This window comes from Myiozetetes cayanensis, unplaced genomic scaffold, assembly GCF_022539395.1.
Source record: "Myiozetetes cayanensis isolate MyiCay16 unplaced genomic scaffold, myiCay2020 scf169, whole genome shotgun sequence".
Lineage (NCBI taxonomy): Eukaryota > Metazoa > Chordata > Aves > Passeriformes > Tyrannidae > Myiozetetes > Myiozetetes cayanensis.
Window position 1 is genome coordinate 61849 of NW_026087370.1, and position 17973 is coordinate 79821.

The 17973-nt window shown below is 56.1% G+C and overlaps 1 protein-coding gene across 1 annotated transcript; it reads right to left on the reverse strand.

The window, feature by feature from the left end:
- Positions 1-1308: 1308 nt before the first annotated feature.
- LOC126638167 (keratin, type II cytoskeletal 80-like) lies at positions 1309-17223 on the reverse strand. The gene is given in 10 exon segments (XM_050311811.1): positions 1309-1501; positions 1630-1682; positions 3608-3780; positions 3782-3829; positions 6783-6908; positions 8702-8866; positions 10239-10334; positions 10949-11009; positions 12105-12319; positions 16993-17223. Coding segments are annotated over 10 exon segments (1233 nt in total). The 3' UTR covers positions 1309-1436.
- Positions 17224-17973: the final 750 nt, after the last annotated feature.

Genomic DNA, 17973 nt, shown 5'->3' on the forward strand with positions numbered 1-17973 from the left:
ATCTCTGTGATCCCAAATCCCTTTGATTCCAAATCCCTGAGATCCCAAATCCCTTTGATCCCAAATTCCTGTGATCCCAAATCTCTGTGATCCCAAATCCCTGAGATCCCAAATCCCCAAGATCCCAAACCCCTGAGATCCCAAATCCCTGAGATCCCAAATCCCTGAGATCCCAAATCCCTGAGATCCCAAATCCCTTTGATCCCAAATCCCTGAGATCCCAAATCCCTCTGATCCCAAATCCCTGTGATCCCAAATCCCTTTGATCCGAAATCCCTGAGATCCCAAATCCCTCTGATCCCAAATCCCTGTGATCCCAAATCCCCAAGATCCCAAACCCCTGAGATCCCAAATCCCCAAGATCCGAAATCCCTGAGATCCCAAATCCCTGAGATCCCAAATCCTTGAGATTCCAAATCCCCAAGATCCCAAATCCTGAGATCCCAAATCCTCTGAGATCTCCAAATCCCTGAGATCCCAAATCCCTCTGATCCCAAATCCTTGAAATCCCAAATCCCTCTGATCCCAAATCCCTGTGATCCCAAATCCCCATGATCCCAAATCCCTGAGATCCCAAATCCCTTTGATTCCAAATCCCTGAGATCCCAAATCCTTGAGATCCCAAACCCCTGAGATCCCAAATCCTTGAGATCCCAAATCCCTGTGATCCCAAAGTTTTTTTTCCCGACATTCCTGCTGAATGGGGAGGGAAATCCCAATATCCCGATTTTTTTGGATGGTTTGGGGGGTGGGAAAGCCTGGAAAAAGGATCAGGATTGGGAATATCCAAGCTGGGAGGGATTTTCAGCTCTGGAGGGAAAGGGATGAAGGGAATGGGGATGGGAATGGGAATGGGAATGGGGATGGGAATGGAAATGGGAGTGGGAGTGGGAATGGGAATGGGAATGGGGATGGGAGTGGGATGGGAATGGGAATGGAATGGGAATGGAGTGGGAATGGGAATGGGGATGGGAATTGGATGGGAATGGGATGGGAATGGGATGGGAATGGAAGTGGGAATGGGAATGGGAATGGGATGGGAATGGGAGTGGGATTTGGGATGGGAATGGGGATGGGAATGGGATGGGAATGGGGATGGGAATGGGAGTGGGAATGGGAATGGGAATGGGATCTGCTGGATTGGGAGGGGAGGGACAAGGAGAGCCTGGAGCGAATCCCTGTGGGATCCTCATCCCTCTGGAAAGCTGGGATGTGGCACCAGGCGCTTCCCAGGTGTTTTCCAGGTGCTCCCTGGCACATTCCAGGTTTTTCCAGGTGGGTTTCCAGGTCTTTCCAGGTCCATTCCAGGTGATTTCCAGGTCCATTCCAGGCATTCCCAGGTCCATTCCAGGCATTCCCAGGATCTCTATTCCCATTCCAGAGCTTCCCAGGTGGGATCCCCCCCCCCTTTCCCGTGGGATTGGGGGGTGGGGGGGTCACTGCTCCCCCCCCTCGGCTTCCCGAGCCAAAATCCTGGAATTCCAGCGGGTGCCGGCGGGAACTGCCGGGAAAGGACATGGAAAGGACATGGAAAGGACATGGGAATGGGAATGTTGGGAATGATCCCGCTCTGGATGTGATTCCAGAGGGTCTGGAAGGAGGGATTTGGGGGGGGTTGGGAGCACTTACGGGGCCGGGGCCGGGAGTGGACGGCGCTGATGACGGCGGGGATGGGGTGGTCCCTGGGGAGGAGGGGATATGGGTCAGGGAACAGCTGGAAAACAGCTGGAAAACAGCTGGAGAACCTCCAGGAACATCCAGGAACATCCAGAGGGGCTCTGGGAGCAGCTGGGGAACACCTGGAGAACCTCCAGGAACCTCCAGGAATCTCCAGGAATCTCCAGGAATCTCCAGAGGGGCCCTAGAAGCAGCTGGAGAACAGCTGGAAAAACCTCCAGGAGCCTCTGAGGGGGCTCTGGGAACAGCTGGAGAACACCCAGGAACCTCCAGGAACCTCCAGGAACATCCAGAGGGGCTCTGGGAACAGCTGGAGAACCTCCAGGAACCTCCAGGAATCTCCAGAGGGGCCCTGGGAACAGCTGGAGAACAGCTGGAGAACCTCCAGGAACATCCAGGAACATCCAGGAACCTCCAGAGGGGCCCTGGGAACAGCTGGAGAACAGCTGGAGAACCTCCAGGAACATCCAGGAACATCCAGGAACCTCCAGAGGGGCTCTGGGAACAACTGGAGAACCTCCAGGAACATCCAGGGACCTCCAGGAACCCCTAGGGGGGCTCTGGGAGCAGCTGCAGAACAGCTGGAAAAACCTCCAGGAACCTCCAGGAACTTCCAGAGGGGCTCTGGGAACAACTGGAGAACCTCCAGGAACCTCTGGGAACCTCCAGGAACCTCTGAGGGGTTCTGGGAACAGCTGGGGAACAGCTGGAGAACCTCCAGGAACCTCCAGGAATCTCTGGAGGGGCTCTGGGAGAAGCTGGAGAAAACCCAGGAACCTCCAGGAACCTCCAGGAACATCCAGGAATCTCCAGAGGGGTCCTGGGAACAGCTGGGGAACACCCAGGAACCTCCAGGAACATCCAGAGGGGCTCTGGGAACACCTGGAGAACCTCCAGGAACCCCTAGGGGGGCTCTGGGAGAGGCTGGAGAACACCTGGAGAACCTCCAGGAACCTCCAGGAACCTCCAGGAACCTCTGAGGGGGTTCTGGGAACAGCTGGAGAACAGCTGGAGAACCTCCAGGAACCTCCAGGAATCTCCAGGAATCTCCAGGAGTCTCCAGAGGGGCCCTGGGAACAGCTGGGGAACACCCAGAGAGCACCTGGAGAACTTCCAGGGAACATCCCGAGAGGTTCTGGAGAACATCTGGAGACCAAGAATATCTGGAGAACACCTGGAGAACACCTGTCAAACCTCTGGGGGGTTCTGGGGAACACCTGGAGACCAAAAACATCTGGAGAACTGTAAAACCTCTGGGAGAGTTCTGGAGAACACCTGGGGAACATCTGGAGGAATTCTGGGGAACTTCTGGAGGAATCCTGGGGAACATCTGGAAAAGTTTTTGGGGAAGTCCTGGGGAACATCTGGAGAGGTTTTGGGGAAATTCTGGGGAACATCTGGAGAAGTTTGGGGGTAGTTCTGGGGAACATCTGGAGAAGATTTGGGGAACATCTGGAGAAGTTTTTGGGGAAGTCCTGGGGAACATCTGGAGAAGTTTTGGGGAAATTCTGGAGAACAACTGTGGAAGAGTCCTGGGGAACATCTGGAGAGGTTTTGGGGAAATCCTGGGGAACATCTGGAGAGGTTTTGGGGAAGTCCTGGGGAACATCTGGAGAAGTTCTGGGGAAGTCCTGGGGAACATCTGGAGAGGTTTGGGGGTAGTTCTGGGGAACATCTGGAGAAGTTTTGGGGAACATCTGGAGAAGTTTTGGAGAAGTCCTGGGGAACATCTGGAGGATCCCAGGAATCCTCAGCCCGGGCAAAGGTCGGGAATGGGACCGACCTGGCGGGATTTGTCCTTCCCTTGGCCCAAACCCCGACCCAGAACTCGGGATTTGGGCATCCTGGAATTGACCTGGCAGGAGCTGGTCCCTCCCTCCCCATCCCAGTTCTCCCAGTGCTCCCAGTTCTCCCAGTTCTCCCAGCTCACCTGCTCTCCTCGCCCTCCACCAGCTTCCTGTAGGCCAGGATCTCCACGTCCAGGGCCAGCTTGAGGTCCATCAGCTCCTGGTGCTCCTTGACCAGCTGGGCCAGGCGCTCCCTGGAGCCCTGCAGGGCCTCCTGCAGCCCCCCCAGCTTGGCCCGGGCGTCCCTCAGGGCCAGAGTCCCCCTGCTCGGCCACCTGCTGGATGAGCTGCTCCAGGAACAGGCACTGGAACAACGGGAATGGTGGATTGGAGCAGGGAATTCCATCCCAGGACACCCCCAGGGCTGAATCCCCCTGCTGGATGAGCTGCTCCAGGAACAGGCACTGGAAAGGTGGGAATGGAGGATTGGAACAGGGAATTCCATCCCAGGACATCCCAGGACATCCCAGGTCATCCCAGGACACTCCAGAAACATCCCAGGACACCCCAGGACATCCCAGGACACCCCAGGACATCCCAGATCATCCCAGGACATCCCAGGACATCCCAGAACATCCCAGGACACCCCCAGGGCTGAATCCCCCTGCTGGATGTGCTGCTCCAGGAACAGGCACTGGAACAACGGGAATGGCGGATTGGAGCAGGGAATTCCATCCCAGGACATCCCAGGACATCCCAGGAACACCCCAGGACATCCCAGGACACCCCCAGGACCGAATCCCCCTGCTGGATGTGCTGCTCCAGGAACAGGCACTGGAACAAGTGGGAATGGAGGATTGGAGCAGGGAATTCCATCCCAGGACATCCCCAGGGCTGAATCCCCCTGCTGGATGTGCTGCTCCAGGAACAGGCACTGGAAAGGTGGGAATGGCAGATTGGAGCAGGGAATTCCATCCCAGGACACCCCCAGGTCACCCCCAGGGCCGTGTCCCCCTCTCCAGGACATCCCAGGACATCCCAGGATACCCCAGGACATCCCAGGACATCCCAGGGCTGAATCCCCCTGCTGGATGAGCTGCTCCAGGAACAGGCACTGGAACAACGGGAATGGCAGATTGGAGGGGGAATTCCATCCCAGGACACCCCAGGACATCCCAGGAACATCCCAGGACACCCCAGGATACCCCAGGACACCCCAGGACATTCCAGGACATCCCAGGACACCCCCAGGGCTGAATCCCCCTGCTGGATGAGCTGCTCCAGGAACAGGCACTGGAAAGGTGGGAATGGCAGATTGGAGCAGGGAATTCCATCCCAGGACACCCCCAGGTCACCCCCAGGGCCGTGTCCCCCTCTCCAGGACATCCCAGGACATCCCAGGACATTCCAGGTCACCCCAGAACATCCCAGGACACCCCCAGGGCTGAGTCCCCCTGCTGGATGTGCTGCTTCAGGAACAGGCACTGGAATAACGGGAATGGGGGGCAATTCCATGCCTGCAGGGGTGATCTCCATCCTAGGACGCCCCAGGACATTCCAGGACATCCCAGGATATCCCAGGAACATCCCAGGATATCCCAGGGCCGAGTCCCCCTCTCCAGGACCACCCCCCAGACCCCCCATTCCCACCTGGCTCCATTGGGACAATTCCCAGGCTGTTTTCCCATCCCAAATTCCCACTGGGACACAATTCCCAGGATATTTTCCCATCCCAGATTCCCACTGGGACACAATTCCCAGGATATTTTCCCATCCCAGATTCCCACTGGGACACAATTCCCAGGCTGTTTTCCCATCCCAAATTCCCACCTGGCTCCATTGGAACAATTCCCAGGCTGTTTTCCCATCCCAAATTCCCACTGGGACACAATTCCCAGGATGTTTTCCCATCCCAGATTCCCACTGGGACACAATTCCCAGGATATTTTCCCATCCCAAATTCCCACTGGGACACAATTCCCAGGCCATTTCCCATCCCAAATTCCCACTGGGACACAATTCCCAGGCTGTTTTCCCATCCCAAATTCCCACTGGGACACAATTCCCAGGCTGTTTCCCATCCCAGATTCCCACTGGGACACAATTCCCAGGATATTTTTCCATCCCAGATTCCCACTGGGACACCATTCCCAGTCCATTTCCCATCCCAGATTCCCACTGGGACACAATTCCCAGGATATTTTCCCATCCCAAATTCCCACTGGGACACAATTCCCAGGCCATTTCCCATCCCAAATTCCCACTGGGACACAATTCCCAGGTCATTTTCCCATCCCAAATTCCCACCTGGTTCCATTGGAACAATTCCCAGGCCGTTTTCCATCCCAAATTCCCACTGGGACACAATTCCCAGGCTGTTTTCCCATCCCAAATTCCCACTGGGACACAATTCCCAGGATATTTTCCCATCCCAGATTCCCACCTGGCTCCATTGGAACAATTCCCAGGCTGTTTTCCATCCCAAATTCCCACTGGGACACAATTCCCAGGATATTTTCCCATCCCAGATTCCCACCTGGCTCCATTGGAACAATTCCCAGGCTGTTTTCCATCCCAAATTCCCACTGGGACACAATTCCCAGGATATTTTCCCATCCCAGATTCCCACTGGGACACAATTCCCAGGCCATTTTCCCATCCCAAATTCCCACCTGGTTCCACTGGGACACAATTCCCAGGCTGTTTTCCCATCCCAAATTCCCACTGGGACACAATTCCCAGGCTGTTTTCCCATCCCAAATTCCCACTGGGACACAATTCCCAGGCTGTTTTCCTATCCCAAATTCCCACTGGGACACAATTCCCAGGCTGTTTTCCCATCCCAAATTCCCACTGGGACACAATTCCCAGGACATTTTTCCCACTGGGACAAAATTCCCAGGATATTTTCCCATCCAAATTCCCACTGGGACACAATTCCCAGTCCATTTTCCCATCCCAAATTCCCACTGGGACACAATTCCCAGTCCATTTTCCCATCCCAAATTCCCACTGGGACACAATTCCCAGGCCATTTTCCCATCCCAAATTCCCACCTGGGTCCATTGGAACAATTCCCAGGATATTTTCCCATCCCAGATTCCCACTGGGACACAATTCCCAGGCTGTTTTCCCATCCCAGATTCCCACTGGGACGCAATTCCCAGGATATTTTCCCATCCCAAATTCCCACTGGGACACCATTCCCAGTCCATTTCCCATCCCAAATTCCCACTGGGACACAATTCCCAGGCTGTTTTCCATCCCAAATTCCCACTGGGAAACAATTCCAGGCCGTTTCCCATCCCAGATTCCCACCTGGCTCCGTTGGGAGACGATTCCCGAGCGCAGTTTCTGGATCTGGATGTTCAGCTCCGCCATTTCCCTCCTCCCATCCAGGAGGTGCCCCCCGAAATTCCCGGCCTGGGATCCGCCCTCGCTCAGCTGGGGGGGGGAAAAATGGGAAAAGGGGGGGATGGGAGGTGATCCCAGTCCTTCCCAGTCTATCCCAGTCCTTCCCAGTCTATCCCAGTCCTTCCCAGTCTATTCCAGTCCTTCCCAGTCCTTCCCAGTCCATCCCAGTCTATCCCAGCCTTTCCCAGTCTATCCCAGCCCTTCCCAGTCTATCCCAGCCCTTCCCAGTCTATCCCAGCACTTCCCAGTCTATTCCAGCCCTTCCCAGTCTATCCCAGCCCTTCCCATCCCTTCCCAGTCTATCCCAGCCCTTCCCAGTCTATCCCAGCACTTTCAGTCTATCCCAGCCCTTCCCAGTCCACTCCCAGCCCTTCCCAGTCTATTCCAGTCCTTCCCAGTCTATCCCAGCCCTTCCCAGTCTATCCCAGTCTATCCCAGTCCTTCCCAGTCTATCCCAGTCCTTCCCAGCCCTTCCCAGTCCTTCCCAGTCTATCCCAGTCCTATCCCAGCCCTTCCCATCCTCTCCCAGTCCTTCCCAGTCTATCCCAGCCCTTCCCAGTCTATCCCAGCCCATCCCAGTCCATCCCATTGTGCTCCCAGTCTATCCCAGTCTATCCCAGTTCACCTTCCTCCTGGCCAGTGCCTCAACCTCGTCCCATGCTCTCCGGGCCAGCCCCTCGTACTGGGCCCTTCCTGGTGTATCCCAGTCCATTCCAGTGCCTCCCAGTGCACTTCCAGTCTATCCCAGTGCCTCCCAGTGCCTCCCAGTTCACCTTCCTCCTGGCCAGTGCCTCGGCCTCGTCCCAGGCTCTCCGGGCCAGTCCCTCGTACTGGGCCCTTCCCATCCACTCCCAGCCCTTCCCAGTCTATCCCAGTCCATCCCAGTGCCTCCCAGTGCCTCCCAGTCCATCCCATTGTGCTCCCAGTCTATCCCAGTGCCTCCCAGTCTATCCCAGTTCACCTTCCTCCTGGCCAGTGCCTCGGCCTCGTCCCAGGCTCTCCGGGCCAGTCCCTCGTACTGGGCCCTTCCCATCCACTCCCAGCCCTTCCCAGTCTATCCCAGTCTATCCCAGTCTATCCCAGTCCATCCCAGTCTATCCCAGTGTACTCCCAGTTTATCCCAGTCTATCCCAGTTCACCTTCCTCCTGGCCAGTGCCTCGGCCTCGTCCCAGGCTCTCCGGGCCAGTCCCTCGTACTGGGCCCTTCCCATCCACTCCCAGCCCTTCTCAGTCCATCCCAGTCCATCCCAGTGCCTCCCAGTCCATCCCAGTGCCTCCCAGTCCCTCCCAGTTCACCTTCCTCCTGGCCAGTGCCTCAGCCTCGTCCCATGCTCTCCGGGCCAGTCCCTCGTACTGGGCCCTTCCTGGTGTATCCCAGTCCATTCCAGTGCCTCCCAGTCCATCCCAGCCCTTCCCAGTCTATCCCAGTGTATTCCTGGTGCCTCCCAGTGCCTCCCAGTGCCTCCCAGTTCACCTTCCTCCTGGCCAGTGCCTCGTCCTCGTCCCAGTCTGCTCCCAGCCCTTCCCAGTGTATCCCAGTCCATTCCAGTGTATCCCAGCCCTTCCTGGTTTATCCCAGTCCATCCCACTGTGCTCCCAGTGCCTCCCAGTCTATCCCAGTCTATCCCAGTCCATCCCAGTTCACCTTCCTCCTGGCCAGTGCCTCTGCCTCGTCCCATGCTCTCCGGGCCAGCCCCTCGTACTGAGCCCTTCCCGGTGTATCCCAGTGCCTCCCAGTCCATCCCAGTGCCTCCCAGTGCCTCCCAGTCCATCCCAGTCTATCCCAGTGCACTCCCAGTTTATCCCAGTCTATCCCAGTTCACCTTCCTCCTGGCCAGTGCCTCTGCCTCGTCCCATGCTCTCCGGGCCAGTCCCTCGTACTGGGCCCGCACGTCCCGCACGAGCCGCTCCAGATCCCGGCGGGACCCGCCCGGAATTCCCAAATCCACAGAGATGGCCCCGATGTCCGAGAGCAGATCCTGCAGCTCCTGGAACGGGGATGGGAATGGGATGGGGATGGGGATGGGAATGGGGGTGGGAATGGGGGTGGGAATGGGAATGGGAAAGGGAATGGGGATGGGGATGGGAGTGGGGATGGGAATGGGGATGGGAATGGGATGGGAATGGGGGTGGGGATGGGAATGGGGATGGGAATGGGATGGGAATGGGATGGGAATGGGGATGGGGATGGGGATGGGAATGGGGGTGGGAATGGGGATGGGGATGGGGATGGGAAAGGGGGTGGAATGGGGATGGGAAAGGGAATGGAGAAGGGAATGGGGCAGGGAATGGGGATGGGGATGGGGATGGGAATGGGAATGGGCAGGGAATGGGAATGGGAATGGGAAAGGGAATGGAGAAGGGAATGAGGATGGGAATGGGGATGGGAATGGGCAGGGAATGGGACGATGGGAATGGGAGATGGGGCAGGGATGGGGAATGGGATAGGAATGGGGATGGGATGGGAATGAGGGATGGGAATGGGGATGGGATGGGGATGGGGATGGGAGGATGGGGATGGAATGGGGAGGGAATGGGGAAGGGAATGGGGATGGGATGATGGGATGGGGATGGGAATGGGGATGGGATGGGAATGGGGGGGGATGGGGATGGGGATGGGGAATGGAGGATGATGGATGGGAATGGGAAATAGGGATGGAGAAGGGAATGGGGATGGGAAATGGGGATGGAGAAGGGAATGGGGATGGGAATGGGGATGGGAATGGGGATGGGAATGGGGATGGGGGTGGGGATGGGAAAGGAAATGGAGAAGGGAATGGGGACAGGGAGCAGGGAATGGGGCAGGGAATGGGAAATGGGGATGGGAAATCAGATGGGAATGGGGATGGGAATGGGGCAGGGAATGGAGAAGGGAATAGGAAAGGGAATGGGGATGGGAGTTGGACAGGGAAGGGGCCATGGAATGGGATAGGGAATGGAGAAGGGAATGGAGAAGGGAATGGGGCAGGGAATGGGGGCAGCGTGGGATGGCTTGGGTGGGAAGGGCCTTAAATCCCATCCCATCCCATCCCCTCCCATCCCATCCCTGTATCCCATCCCACCCCATCCCATCCCTTCCCATCAATCCCATCCCATCCCATCCCCTCCCATCAATCCCATCCCATCCCATCCCATCCCATCCCATCCCATCCCATCCCATCCCATCCCATCCCATCCCATCCCCTCCCATCAATCCCATCAATCCCATCCCATCCCATCCCATCAATCCCATCCCATCCCATCCCATCCCATCCCATCCCATCCCATCCCATCAATCCCATCCCATCCCATCCCATCAATCCCATCCATCCCATCCCATTTTCCCTGGATATCCCCCCTGGAATCCCGGGGGGGTCTCACCCTCTCGTAAATGGTTTTCTTGAGCTCCAGCAGCTCCTGGAGCCCCTTGAGCTTCACCTGCAGCTCCGTGCGGTGCAGGGTGCTGACATCCAGATCCTGCGGGATTGGGAATGCTTGGGAAGGGTTGGGAAGGGTTGGGAAGGGTTGGGAAGGGTTGGGAAGGGTTGGGAATGTGAGGGGAGGGGAGGGAGGGGAGGGAATGTGAGGGAAGGTTTGGGAAGGTTTGGGAAGGTTTGGGAAGGGAAGGTTTGGGAAGGGAAGGGAAGGGAAGGGAAGGGAAGGGAGGGAAGGGAAGGGAAGGGAAGGGAAGGGAAGGAAGGGAAGGTTTGGGAAGGGAAGGTTTGGGAAGGGAAGGGAAGGGAAGGGAAGGGAAGGGAAGGGAAGGAAGGGAAGGAAGGGAAGGGAAGGTTTGGGAAGGGAAGGTTTGGGAAGGTTTGGAAGGGAAGGTTTGGGAAGGTTTGGGAAGGTTTGGGAAGGTTTGGGAAGGTTTGGGAAGGGAAGGTTTGGGAAGGTTTGGGAAGGGAAGGTTTGGGAAGGTTTGGGAAGGTTTGGGAAGGTTTGGGAAGGTTTGGGAAGGGAAGGGAAGGGAAGGGAAGGGAAGGGAAGGGAAGGAAGGGAAGGGAAGGGAAGGGAAGGGAAGGGAAGGGAAGGGAATGTCCTAAATTTCTCTTTCCCAGCCCATTCCAGGCAGGATTTTTCCCCTCTCCGACCTTTTTGAGCTCCATGAAGGTGAATTCCATCCCACTGCAGAGCCGGATTTCATCCTCATACCTAAAAAAAGGGGGAAAAAGAAAAAAATCCCAAATCATCCACAGGGAAAACCCCCAGGAAAGGTTCAGGTGGGTCTGGATCCCAAAATTTATCCCAAGTTCCTGCTGTTTCCTTCCCTCTCCCATTTACCAGGAAGAGTCTGGGATCCCAAATTCCCAAACCCACCCTTCCAAACTGGGAATCACAGCCTGGATCCCCCCTTCTCCCTGTGCCCCAAAAATCCCTGGAATTCCATTTCCATGAGTTTCCTTCCCTCTCCCATTTACCAGGAAGAGTCTGAGATCCCAAATTCCCAACCCCACAGTTCCAAACCAGGAATTTCTCCTTTGGATTCACAGCCTGGAGCCTCCCAACCAATCCCCCTTCTCCCTGTGCTCCTGAAATCCTTGGAATTCCACTGTGATGGATTTCCTCTCATCCCTCATTTACCAGGAAGAGTCTGAGATCCCAAATTCCCAAACCCACCCTTCCCAACCGGGAATCACAGCCTTGGAATTCCATTTCCATGGGTTTCTTTTCCTCTCCCATTTACCAGGAGGAGTCTGGGATCCCAAATTCCCAACCCCACCCTTCCAAACTGGGAATCACAGCCTGGATCCCACCCTCTCCCTGTGTGCCAAAAATCCCTGGAATTCCATTTCCATGAGTTTCTTTCCCTCTCCCATTTACCAGGAGGAGTCTGGGATCCCAAATTCCCAACCCCACCCTTCCCAACCTGGAATCACAGCCTGGAGCCATCCAACTCATCCCACCCTTCTCCCTGTGCTCCTGAAATCCTTGGAATTCCACTTTGATGGATTTCCTCTCATCCCTCATTAACCAGGAAGGAGCTGGGATCCCAAATTCCCAACCCCACCCTTCCAAACTGGGAATCACAGCCTGGATCCCACCCTCTCCCTCTGTGCCAAAAATCCCTGGAATTCCATTTCCATGACTTTCTTTCCCTCTCCCATTTACCTGGAAGAGTCTGGGATCCCAAATTCCCAACCCCACCCTTCCAAACCGGGAATTCCTCCTTGGGAATCCCCACCTGGAGCCTCCCAACCCCCTCCCTCCCCCTCTGGAATTTTCCCGGGATCCGGCTCCATCACCCACTTGCTCCGGAATGCATCCATGGATCCCAGGACCTTTTCCAGCTCCCTCTCCAGGTTTTCCTGCTGGGAGCTCAGGGCCTTCCTCTCCCGGCCCATCCTGGCCATGAATTCCTCGTAGACTTCCCGCGCCTCCGGCTCCGAGCGGGAATTCTCCTGCTCCGTCAGGAAGCGCCAGCGCGTGCTCAGCACCCGGTTCTGCCGCTCCAGGGACTGCACCTGAGCCGGGAATGGGAGTGGGAATGGGGTGAGGGTGGGGATGGGAATGGGAATGGGAGTGGGAATGGGAATGGGAGTGGGAATGGGAGTGGGAATGGAGGTGGGAGTGGGAATGGGAATGGGAATGGGAGTGGGGATGGGGATGGGAATGGAGATGGGAATGGAGATGGGAATGGGGTGGAATTGGATGGGATGGGAGTGGGAAGGGAATGGGCGAGTGGGAATGGGAATGGGGGTGGGAATGGGAGTGGGGATGGGAATGGGAATGCGTGGGAATGGGGGTGGGGTGGGAATAGGAGTGGGAATGGGAATGGGGATGGGAGTGGGAATGGGAATGGGAATGGGGATGGGAATGGGATGGGGATGGGGATGGGAATGGGGATGGGAACAGAATGGGAATGGGAGGGAATGGGGGTGGGAATGGGAACAGGAATGGGGTGGGAATGGGAATGGAGGTGGGAATGGGAATGGGAATGGGGTGGGAATGAGGGTGAGTGGGGATGGGAATGGGAATGGAAACAGGAATGGGAGTGGGGATGGGGTGGGAATGGGAATGGGGATGGGAATGGGGATGGGAATGAGGGTGGGAGTGGGAACAGGAACGAACGGGAATAGGAATGGGAATGGGAATGGCAATGGGAATGGGGTGGGAATGTGAGTGGGAATGGGATGGGATGGGAGTGGGAATGGGAATGGGAATGGAGTGGGATGGGAATGGGGTGGAAATGGAGGTGGGAATGGGAATGGGGATGGGAATGGGAATGGGAATGGGAATGGGGATGGGAATGGGAATGGGGTGGGGATGGGAGTGGGAACAAAATGGGAATGGGAATGGGAATAGGAATGGGATGGGAATGCGGTGGGAATGGGAATAGGAATGGGAATGGGAATGGGGTGGGAATGGGGATGGGAGTGGGAATGGGATGGGATGGGAATGGGAGTGGGAGGGAATGGGGATGGGGTGAGGTGGGAATGGAATGGGAATGGGAATGGGGATGGGAATGGGGAATGGGGGTGGGAATGGGGTGGGAATGGGAGTGGGAATGGGAATGGGGAATGGGATGGGATGGGAATGGGAGTGGGGGAATGGGAATGGGGATGGGAGTGGGAATGGGAATGGGAATGGGGGATGGGAATGGGAGTGGGAGAATGGGAATGGGGTGGGAATGGGGATGGGATGGATGGGAATGGGAATGAGGGATGGGAATGGGATGGGAATGGGAGTGGGAATGGGGATGGGAATGGGGTGGGAATGGGAATGGGAATGGGATGGGAATGGGAATGGGAATGGGGATGGGTGGGAATGGAGGGAATGGGAATGGGAATGGGAATGGGGATGGGAATGGGAGTGGGAATGGGAGTGGAATGGGATGGAATGGGATGGGAATGGGGATGGAATGGGAATGGGAATGGGATGGGATGGGAATGGGAGTGGGAATGGAGGTGGAATGAATGGGATGGGGATGGGAGTGGGGGTGGGAATGGGATGGGAGATGGAATGGGGTGGGAATGGGAATGGGGTGGGATGAGAATGGAATAGGGTGGGAGTGGGAGTGGGAATGGGAATGGGAATGGAGGTGGGTGGAATGGGGTGGAATGATGGAATGGGAATGGGAATGAGAATGGAATGGGGTGGGGAATGGGGTGGAATGGGAGTGAGGACTGGGGGTGGGAATGGGTGATGGGAATGGGAATGGGAGTGGGGTGGGAATGGGATGGAATGGGGATGGGAATGGGGGTGGGAATGGAATGGGAATGGGGTGGGAACGGAATGGGGGTGGGAATGGGAGTGGGATGAGTGGGAATGGGATGGGGGTGGGAATGAATGGGGTGGGTGGAATGGGAGGGTGGAATGGGAGTGGGAATGGGAGGAGTTGGAGGAGCAGGGAATGGCAGCCTGAGCACCTGGAGGCACTGGGGAGAGCTGGGAAAACTGGGAGAGCTGGGAAATCTGGGAAATCTGGGAGCCCTGGAGACTTTTGGAGACCTTGGGGAGACTTTGGAAAACAGGGAAAGCTGGGAAATCTGGGAGACCTGGGGAGACTTTTGGACAACTGGGAGACTTTTGGAGACTTTGGAGACCTTGGAAAACTGGGAGACCTGGGAGATTTTATCCCACTCCCTCCCAATTTCCTGGGAATTTAATCCCGACCCCTCCCAGGGGATTTAATCCCGACCCCTCCCCCGCGGCTGGAGTTTGGAGGCAGGGCCGGGATGAGGCAATCCCGAATTCCATCGGCTGTGCCGGGACCTGCCCGGGGCCGGGCCTTGTTTTCCTTGTTTTCCTTGGAGAAACCTCCCCGGGAGAGGAGGAGCAGCCCCTTTTCCCGGCTGGAATTCCCTCGGGGGGGGGGGTTGGGATGAGCCGGGATACCCCGTTTAGGCGCGGGGTTTAAGCCGGGCTCGATCCCGGTGGGTTTTTCTTTTTTTCCCTGGAATTTTTGCCGGGATGGGGCCGATCCCGCCCGGGGCTCCCCCTGGAGACGCTGCCAGGTTTGGTTAAGCCGAGTTTAACTCCGGGTTTAACTGAGCAAGGGGGGGTTTAGGCTGAACTTCCCAGCCTGGCCAGGCAGGATCGAGGCCTTGGGAGGGCTCCTGGGAACAGGGAGAGTGTCCTGATCCCGAAAATCAGATCTGGCCTGGATAAAACCGGATCTGTCCTCTCTAAAACCAGATCTGTCCTGGCTAAAATCGGATCTGTCCTTGATAAACTGATCTGCTGGCTAAAATCGGATCTGTCCTGGCTAAAACCAGACCTGTCCTCGCTAAAAGCAGGTCTGTAGTCCCCAAAACCCGCACCTGTCATCCCCAAAACCAGCCCTAAAATCCCTAAATCCGGATTTATCCTCCCTAAAACCAGACCTACCCTCCCCAAAATCAGATTTATCCCCCCTAAAACCAGATCTACCCTCTATAAATGATATTAAACACCCCTAAAACCAGACCCATCACCCCTAAACCTGCACCTGTCCCCCCTAAGCGAGACCAAACACCCCCAAAACCAGACCTGCCACCCCTAAAATCAGATTTATCCCCCCTAAACCTGCACCTGTCCCCCCTAAATGAGACCAAACACCCCTAAAATCAGACCTGTCCTCTCCAAAATCAGATTTATCCCCCCTAAAACCAGACCTGCCCTCCCCAAAATCAGATTTATCCTCCCCAAAACCAGCCCTGTCCTCCCCTAAATGAGACCAAACACCCCCAAAACCAGCCCTGCCCTCCCCAAAATCAGATTTATCCTCCCTAAAACCCGACCTGCCCTCCCCAAAATCAGATTTATCCTCCCTAAACCCACACCTGTCCCCCCTAAACGAGACCAAACACCCCTAAAACCAGCCCTGCCCTCCCCAAAATCAGATTTATGCCCCCTAAAACCAGACCTGTCACCCCTAAACCTGCACCTGTCCCCCTCAAAACCAGATTTATCCTCCCTAAAACCAAACCTGCCCTCTCTAAACGAGACCAAACACCCCCAAAACCAGACCTGCCCTCCTCAAAAATCAGATTTATCCTCCCTAAAACCAGACCTGCCCTCCCCAAAATCAGATTTATCCTCCCTAAACCCGCACCTGTCCTCCTTAAACGAGACCAAACACTCCTTTAAACCCGACCTATCACTTCCTAAACTCCACTCTGTCCCTCTAAACGAGAACAAACACTTTAAACTAGCTCCTGTCTCCTTCCCAAATCAGATTTATGCCTCTAAATCCACACCTGTCCCCCCTAAACGAGACCAAACACCCCCAAACCCAGCCCTGCCCTCCCCAAAAATCAGATTTATCCTCCCCAAAACCAGCCCTGCCCTCCCCAAAAATCAGATTTATCCTCCCTAAAACCAGCCCTGCCCTCCCCAAAAATCAGATTTATCCTCCCTAAACCAGATCTGTCCTCCTTAACTGAGACCTAAAACCAGACCTATCCCCCCTAAACCCGCACCTGTCCCCCCTAAACGAGAACAAACACCCCTAAAACCAGCCCTGCCCTCCCCAAAAATCAGATTTATCCCCCCTAAAACCACACCTGTCCCCCCTAAACGAGACCAAACACCCCTAAAACCCGACCCATCACCCCTAAACCCGCACCTGTCCCCCCTAAACGAGAACAAACACCCCCAAAATCAGCCCTGCCCTCCCCTAAAATCAGATTTATCCCCCCTAAAACCAGACCTGTCCCCCCTAAATGAGACCAAACACCCCCAAAACCCGACCTGCCCTCCCTAAAACCAGACCTGCCCTCCCTAAAACCAGATTTATCGTCCCTAAAACCAGACCTGCCCTCCCTAAAACCAGCCCTGCCCTCCCCAAAATCAGATTTCCTCCCTAAAACCAGACCTGTCCCCCCTAAACGAGACCAAACACCCCCAAAACCAGCCCTGCCCTCCCCAAAAATCAGATTTATCCTCCCTAAACCCAGACCTATCCCCCCTAAACCCGCACCTGTCCCCCTCAAAACCAGATTTATCCTCCCTAAAACCAAACCTGCCCTCCCTAAACGAGACCAAACACACCCAAAACCAGCCCTGCCCTCCCCAAAAATCAGATTTATCCTCCCTAAACCCAGACCTGTCCCCCCTAAACGAGACCAAACACCCCCAAACCCAGCCCTGCCCTCCCCAAAAATCAGATTTATCCCCCCTAAACCCGGCCCGGCCCCGGCTCTGCCGCTCGCACCTTCTCGATGAGCGTCACGAAGTGGTTGTTGAGCTCTTTGATCTCGTCCTTCTCCCTCCGCCGCAGCTCCCGCAGCTCGGGCTCGACCTCCCGGCTCGGGGGGTCCCTCAGGAGCGGCCCCAATTTAGGGGGGCTCTCGGGGGTCCCCCCAAATCCGGCCGGGTCCCGGCTCATCCCTTGGGAAGAGCTCCCCAGGGAGCCGCTGGAAAAGGCCGAGCTGGGGTTCGTCATTCCCGGGATTGGGAATGAGGGGGGGAAGGAAAATAAAAATTAGGGGAAAAATAAAATAAAATAAAATTAAAATCCACCACCACCACCACAACAACAAGAAGAGAGGGATGGATTTTTGGGAGGGGAGGGAATTCCAGAGGCGGCCGAGCCCCTGGGCCGGGCAGGGCGGGGATACCCGCGGGGAGATCCCGATCCCGATCCCTCCTCCGCTCCTCCTTCCCTCCCTCCCTTCTCCCTCCTCCCCTCGGGAGCCGCTCTGGGAATGAGGAGGCTCCCAAATCCCAGCGGATCCCGGCGAATCCCAGCTGAGGCGCGCGGGAGCTGCTGCTGCGCGTCCAGAGGGGAGGAGAGAGGGGAGGGAAGAGGGAAAAACTCCCGGAGCTGCGGGAGGGACGGACACCCTGCCCTGCTTTAGTCCTTTTCCTTTCCTTCCTTTTCCTTCCCTCCTTTCCCTCCTTTCCCCCTCTTCTTTTCTTTCCCCTCTTTTCCTTCCCCTCTTTTCCTTCCCTCCTTTTCCTTCTCTCCTTTCCCCCCCTCCTTTTCCTTCCCTCCTTTTCCCTCTCTTTTCTTTCCCTACTTTTCCTTCCCTACTTTTTCTTCCCTCCTTTTTTCCTCCTTTTCTTTCCCTCTCCTTTTCTCTTCCTCTTTCCCTTTTCTCTTTTCTTCCCTTTCCTTTACCTTCCCTCCCTTTTTCTTTCCCCTCCTTTTCCTTCCTTTCCCTCTTCCTATTTTCCTTCCCTCCTCTACCTT